This window comes from Salvelinus fontinalis, chromosome 41 (genome assembly GCF_029448725.1).
Source record: "Salvelinus fontinalis isolate EN_2023a chromosome 41, ASM2944872v1, whole genome shotgun sequence".
Classification (NCBI taxonomy): domain Eukaryota; kingdom Metazoa; phylum Chordata; class Actinopteri; order Salmoniformes; family Salmonidae; genus Salvelinus; species Salvelinus fontinalis.
In genome coordinates, this window is record NC_074705.1 from 22098058 (window position 1) to 22105984 (window position 7927).

At 41.0% G+C, this 7927-nt stretch overlaps 1 protein-coding gene across 2 annotated transcripts in view; it reads right to left on the reverse strand.

The window, feature by feature from the left end:
- Positions 1–7340, reverse strand: part of LOC129840559 (nuclear factor erythroid 2-related factor 2-like) — a 39170-nt gene extending 31830 nt beyond the window's left edge. For both annotated transcript variants that reach the window (XM_055908523.1, XM_055908522.1), the window contains exon 1: positions 7092–7340. In XM_055908523.1, the coding sequence (XP_055764498.1) occupies positions 7092–7133 (42 nt within the window). In that variant the 5' untranslated portion in view covers positions 7134–7340. The remainder of the gene's footprint in view (positions 1–7091) is intronic.
- Between the last annotated feature and the right edge of the window lie 587 nt (positions 7341–7927).

A 7927-nucleotide genomic window follows, 5' to 3' on the forward strand; every position in this document is an offset into this window, starting at 1 on the left:
ACGGTCAGTCTCACCTCCGGGTACCGTCCTCAAGCTAATGGGCAGGTAGAGAGGGTCAATCAGGAGGTGGGCAGGTTCCTGAGGTGTTACTGTCAGGACTGGAATGGGGAGTGGGCAGATTTTCTACCTTGGGCTGAGTATGCGCAGAACTCCCACCGCCACTCCTCCACTAACCTCATTCCTTCCCAGTGTGTGTTGGGGTATCAGCCGGCCCTGGCACCTTGGCATCCAAGCCAGACCGAGGCCCCTCCGCCTGCCCTGCCAGAAGCTCAGCCGCGGTTTGTGGGGCCGTTTAAAGTCCTGAGGAGTGTTAATTGTGTTTGACCAGATGCAATGCTATTTTACAGTAAACAAATTGACAACAGAATTTCAGCATGCTTATAGGGAAGGACACTCAACAAGCACAGCACTTACACAAATGACTGATGATTTGCTGAGAGAAACTGATGATAAAATGATTGTGGGGGCTGTCTTGTTAGACTTCAGTGCAGCTTTTGAGCTTTGGACATTATTGAGCATAGTCTACTGCTGGAAAAACATATGTGTTACGGCTTTACACCCCCTGCTATAATGTGGATAAAAAGTTACTTGTCTAACAGAACACAGAGGGTGTTCTTTAATGGAAGCCTATCAAATATAATCCAGTTCGAATTTTCTTTTTTCAATTTTTATTAAGGACATGCCACTGACTTTGACTAAAGCCAGGGTTCCTATGTATGTGGATGACTCACCACTATTCATGTCAGCTACTACAGCGACTGAAATGACTGCAACAGTCAACAAATAGCTGCAGTTAGTTTCAGAGTGGGTGGCAAGGAATAAGTTAGCCCTAAAAATTTAAAACTAAAAGCATTGTATTTGGAACAAAACACTCACTAAACCCTAAACTTCAACTAAAACTTGTGTTAGGTTCTTATTTTTCAGAGTAAATAACTCACGGACACTAGAGAAGCTTAAACAAGTTTAATTCTTCCCAAAGGGTCGTCACAGCTGTATTCAGACAACAAAACATTTCTCACCATCACAGGTATATATATCCCACTTAAGACACTCCTCCTTCTCTCCAATCCATACATCTTATGGTTCTACAGAAAAAGGGTCGTAAAACCCTTATTACTCCCTTCAGGGGATCTGACCTGACCTCCTGACCTCAATCCCTCCTTTGCCTAATCCACAGATGTCCATCTGCTTCCCCTATAGCAATCCAATCTCCTCCCGTCCACCCAGCACATTCCACAGCCACTCTCTCTTTCTACAGATCTCACTCCTTTATATAAAATGCGTCTGATCTATCATGTCTTTAATATCTCAATGTACAAAGTTTACAGTTCAGTCGTGTGGTCAGGTGCCACAAAAAGTACCTAGGAAAATTGCAAATGCAATTTGCAAATCGCAGGAAGAGTAGCTAATGGGGATCCATAATAAAGACAAATACAAATGTGGTAACGTACCGTTTGCAACTCCCTGCTGATTACCGCATTAAACCGACTTTTCATGTCTCTCCTCAGGCCAGTGGTACCTGGTCCCCTCGCTGAGGCTGTACCCAGTGACGCTCTGCCTCCTCCTCTGGACATCAAGGGAGGTCCGGCGTACTCGGTCCGTGAAGTCCTGGATTCGAGGTGTAGAGCGGGGCGTCTCTATTATCTCATCAACTGGGAGGGCTATGGCCCAGACGAGCAGTGCTGGGTTCCTGGACGCTTCCTACATCCTGGACGCTTCGCTGACCAGGGATTTTCACCGTCGGTGCCCTGACCGACCCGCGTCCCTGTGTTCGTCACCGAGGCCGGTGTTGTCCCACTGCTATTGCAGCACGTCAGGGGGGTACTGTCACGGATCCCCCCAGTACTGCTGCTCAATCCGTTCACCAGCCCAGGAGGTCTACGTCACCGGCCTTCTAGACGTCACTGAACTAGATTCATTACCACCAACCCCGGACTGTCTTGTCTCATTATGCAAACCTGGTTTCCATTCCCTCTGATTTGTATGTTATATATGTGCCCTCTGTTCCCCATTGTCCTTGTCGGTTATTGTTACCATGTCCGTTGGTCCTGTGAGTACCTGTGCTCTTGTATCGGCTTCCATGCTGCGTGTATTCGTGCACTTGTTTTACGGGTCTCGTCCCTTGTATTATTTAGATGTTTACACCTTTACTCTCTGTTTGGATGGAGAAAATAAAACCCGCTATTACTTATTCCTGTGCCTGTCCCCAATCATTAGACAACGTGACAGTTTCTATTCCAAGAAACATTCAAATGCATTTTACAGTAGCCCATGTAGGCCTCAGGGTTTCCGGTAGGAAAATATGACACTGTACAATGTGACCAGTTGGGAGTAGGCCTAGGCTACTAAGCGACTGCGAGTGAAGAGCAAAATAATTCAAATTTTTCAAAACCCGAATTGTAGGCTAACCACTAGCCAAATGGAGATTCAGTGAAAAGAAAAATCTGATTGATTTATCAAGACCAGTCCCCATGCTTGTCTGAAAGCAGCACGAAGCGGTGCTGAAATTGTTGACCACATGCAGGTAGGCTATTGCTTCAGATCCTATGATAACACATTGGATGACTTTGGGTGTTTCAGTAAGCAACAATTTGTTGCCTTCAATTGCATTAGCCTACTTTATTCCAATATTTCTGTAACTCATTGATATTTATTCCAATAGTAATTCATTATGGATCCATCCAGATGTGGTTTGAAAACAGTGCATGTGGTGTGCTACAGTGCCTTGCAAAAGTATTCATCCCCCTTGGAGTTTTTCCTATTTTGTTGCATTACAACCTGTAATTTAAATGGATTTTGGATTTCATGTAATGCACATACACAACATAGTCCAAATTGGTGAAGTGAAATGGAAAAAAATTACTTGTTTCAACAAAAGAAAAATACAGAAAAGTGGTGCAGTCATATGTATTCACCCCCTTTGCTATGAAGCCCCTAAATAAGATCTGGTGCGACCAATTACCTTCAGAAATCACATAATTCGTTAAATAAAGTCCACCTGTGTGCAATCTAATTGTCACATGATCTGTCACATGATCTCCGTAAATATACACATGTTCTGAAAGGCCACAGAGTCTGCAAGGGGCACCACAAAGCAAGCGGCACCGTGAAGACCAAGGAGCTCTCCAAGCAGGTCAGGGACAAAGTTGTGGAGAAGTACAGATCAAGTTTGGGATATTGTGTTTAAAAAATATCTGAAACTTTGAACATCCCATGGAGCACCATTAAATCCATTATTCAAAAATTGAAATAATATGGCACCACAACAAACCTGCCAAGAGAGGGCCGCCCACCAAAACTCACAGACCAGGCAAGGAGGGCATTAATCAGAGAGGCAACAAAAATACCTAAGATAACCCTGAAGGAGCTGCAAAGCTCCACAGTGGAGATTGGAGTGTCTGTCCATAGGACCACTTTAAGCCGTACACTCCAAAGAGCTGGGCTTTACGGAAGAGTGGCCAGAAAAAAGCCATTCCTTAAAGGGAAAAATAAGCAAACTCTTGGTGTTTGCCAAAAGGCATGTGGGAGACTTCAAACATATGGAAGAATGTACAGACGAGACTAAAATTGAGTTTTTTGGCCATCAAGGAAAATGCTATATCTGGCACAAACCCAACACCTCTCATCACCTCAAGAACACCATCCCCACAGTGAAGCATGGTGGTGGCAGCATCATGCTTTTTAATCGGCAGGGACTGGGAAACTGGTCAGAATTGAAGGAATTATGGATGGCGCTAAATACAGGGAAATTCTCGAGGGCAAACTGTTTCAGTCTTCCAGAGATTTGAGACTGGGACGGAGGTTCACCTTCCAGCAGTACATACTTCACTAATTTGGACTATGTTTTGTATGTCCATTACATGAAATCCAAATAAAATGGAACAAAATAGGAAAAACGCAAGGGTGATTAATACTTTCGCAAGGCATTGTATCTACATGACTAAATCCATGTGTATGTATAGTGTGTATGTTATCATATGTGTGTGTGTGTATGTGTATGCATGTGTCTGTGCCAATGTTTGTGTTATTAAAATACAATTTTATTGCTTGCGTCAGTTACTTAATGTGGAATAGAGTTCCATTTAGTCATGGCTCTATGTAGTACTGTGCGCCCTGAACCGCTCTCCATCAAATGGTTGATTTAGGTGCAATCTTACTGGCAGCAATATCCTTGCCTGTGAAGCTCTTTTTGTGCAAAGCAATGATGACGGAACGTGTTTCCTTGCAGGTAACCATGGTTGACAGAGGAAGAACAATGATTCCAAGCACTACCCTCCTTTTGAAACTTCCAGTCTGTTATTCCAACTCAATCAGCATGACAGAGTGATCTCCAGCCTTGTCCTCATCAACACTCACACCTGTGTTAACGAGAGAATCACTGACATGATGTCAGCTGGTCCTTTTGTGGCAGGGTTGAAATGCAGTGGAAATGTTTTTGGGGGATTCAGTTAATTTGCATGACAAAGAGGGACTTGCAATTAATTGCAATTCATCTGATCACTCTTCATAACATTCTGGAGTAAATGCAAATTGCCATCATACAAACTGAGGCAGCAGACTTTGTGAAAATTAATAGACACTCTACTGTAGACACTAATGTACTTGTACTCTTGCTCAGTTGTGCACTGGGGCCTCCCACTCTTTCTCTTTCTAGTCATTTACAACATTAACAATGTCTACACTGTATTTGTGATCAATTTGATGTTATTTTAATGGACAAAAAATGTGCATTTCTTTCAAAAACAAGGACATTTCTAAGTGAGTCCAAACTTTAGAACGTTAGTGTGCGTATTCCCAGTCATGTGAAATCCATAGATTAGGGCCTAATTAATTCATTTCAATTGACTGATTTCCTTATATGAGCTGTAATTCAGTAACATCTTTGAAGTTGTTGCATGTTGCGTTTATATTTTTGTAAGGTGTATTACAATTTTCACCTGATTTTAACTTTAATATCTTGAAAATGGCCTTAATCTAAATGTAAAGTGACATCTGGCCTTACTCTGTGTATAGTAACGCCAGATGTGTATAGTAACCCCATCCATTATTGTTTGATCTAGCATGGATGACAACCTTTAAGCTTTTTTTCAAGCACTTTTTATAGGTTGGCTGGTCTACTAGTAGACTTACTTTGAAAAAACAGAATGGTGTTGACCTGTTGACCTTATTGCCCAAACCATCTATATACTCAGGACATTAAAAATACTACATCAACTTTTTGTACCCAATGATTATTGAAGAATATAACTTAGTAATGCCTCATGACATGAGCTTAGTTCAACTGTCGTACCCAATTAGAATCCAAAATACAAGCTTATTTTACTCCAATGTTTGTAAATAAAGTAAATGTAAACAAACACCGTATAGCCTCACAACATGTTTAAAATTATAATGGATGGTCAGTCCTTGCATCTATAGCTCTGTCTATACATTTGAGAGTGGTTAGATGATTCCAGACCCATCCTTCACCTTTTTACCTAAACAGTGGTTGGGAGAGCGCTGCAGATACCCCTTTGATAACCCCCACACCATGGCATGAGCTGGGATCAAAGACTTCAGTAGAATAGAATCAAGTAGAATAGAAAATAATAAAATATGCTTTGTATTCACACCATCAGTATCCTAGGTTATATCACCCTTTAAATGAAGAGGCTCATATTTACTACTGTGGCTCTTCATTGATGTGTTTACAACTAAACATTCCATCATAACAAGAGAGCTGTTCATCCACCTACAAGGTCCAACTACATCATACAACTCAGCTTGATAAAGTGCAGTAGGACCTATAATCAGAGATGGGCAGTATTTCTGTTGCATGTATTTCAATTACTTTTGAGTATTTTGTCATTTGTATTTCGCTGGCCTGAACTACAAACCAATGTATTTTGTAACAAGATACATTCAAGAGCTGTAATTTGTATTCTCAAAATACCCATACCCTTTTTTTTATAGCGGTTCACAATTTTGTGGCCATCTATCACCCCAAATTTGCTGCTTTGGTATAAGAAATTTGATAGCACTATGCTGTATTAAGATTGTCTGCTAAATTACCAAAATGTAAACGTTAAAATGAACACTTGCAAAGCACACTGGCCATTAGTCTTATGAGCTCCACCCCTTATTATAACAATACCCACTGTGCTTTGCAGGTTATTTTTCGCATTTAATTTTGGTCATTTTAGCAGACACTTACGTAGAGCGACTTAAAGGCAGTGCATTCAACCACATATCACAGTTATAACAAGTAAAATGTCTGTTACCTTTACTGAGAATGTTTATCTGAATACAATGCTTTGCAAAAATGTTTTTGTTTGATACATGTATCTTTGCCCATCTCTTCCTATCATATATTTCATTCAAAGAACTTCAAAACATAAGCTTTTACAAACAAACATTCCTCTATGAGACTGCCTACAATTGTGGACCTAGTGGACTGAGCGAAGGTTGCCACTGATGATATGCCATTGATACAGAGATCACACGCTAAAGGGTACCACAGTCCTGGAGGGGGCTCTCGACAAACAATAAACTGGATGGCATTATTTTGGGGGAAGGATCAGATGTATAAAAAAAAAATCCCCGCACCAATTCATAGACATCCTGCTTTCAAAATTCAGCCTTAAACGTGGATTTGAATCTTTATGAAACAGGTTGAAACTGTGTTATAGGCAAAGAACTCAAGTATGGTAAAGAACTCAAGTATGAGGCTCTCCAATGACTTTGCAGATTTTTCTACAGATCTACGAGAAACGGTTCACAACAAGCAAATGTTGGAAAAAGTGAGATTGTACGCCTATTGAAATTATTTCAATCAGCATTTATTTATTAGGCTTTATTTATGCTACATTTAATTTGTTCTATATAACACAATATAGCCTAATCCAGGTTGCCTAGTCTACTTTATGATGCAGTTTCTTAGCCTTCTCTTCTGTCTACTGTACTGTTGCCTATACTGTAAAATTTTAAGTAGCCTACCACAGGATAACAACAATGGCTTATGACACAATTTCTATAGTCTAAGCGTTTCTCTTGAGTCAGAAACAAATTTGTTAGGCCGCCTATGAAGCATGTTATTCGGCCCCTTGTCTTACCTGTTGACTTCGATGTACACTTGACAATTCTACCTCCATCATTGCGCAGTTGATATTCCCTTGTGAATTTGCTCTTAAACGCCCAGATCCGCAATTATCTTTAAAGTCCCTTACACTAACACGAATCAAATGAAATCTTACCGAACAGCGTCCTGAATATGAACATAGTTCAGTCTAGAAATAATGAAAGCGTTAAGAAACCCCAGCCGCTGAACGGCCCTGCCCACTAGCAGCGGCAGCCTGACTGACAAGGTGGTAACGGCCCCTGGCGCTGTCTGGACACTGAGAGCTTGCCATAAAATACACCCAGAATGTTTCCTTTTCATTCAGTGACATCTAGTGGGTATAGTCTATTAGTTGTATCCCATAAGCTTGTAGGCAATACAACTAAATAGGCCTAGTTTAAGACACAATTTTATAAATACACAATTTTGTAAATCAGGCCAACACCACTTCATGAACTGTACAAACAACACCTCACAAGGAAAGCACTCCAGGTTTCCAACAACAACTCAACCCCCCCAAGCATCCTTCCAAATGCTTCCACCTGGTGAGAGACTAAAGGTGCCACTCGCTCGGAAGAATGGCCTAAGAAGTATTTTATCCCAAATAAGACTGATGATCTGACACGTAAATGCTCAATGTGTATGTTTTATGTCTGTTTTTATCCCTTTAATGTAAGCCAGAGCGCCAAATGCAATTTTACATTCGGTGTAATTTAAAAACAGTTTTCTAATCTATCTAAACCTACAGAATGCACAATTATTAGCATATGCACCTGTATGTAAGTAACCTAAATTGGTGGTTGCCAGGTGCACGGTGTTTCCTCCGACACA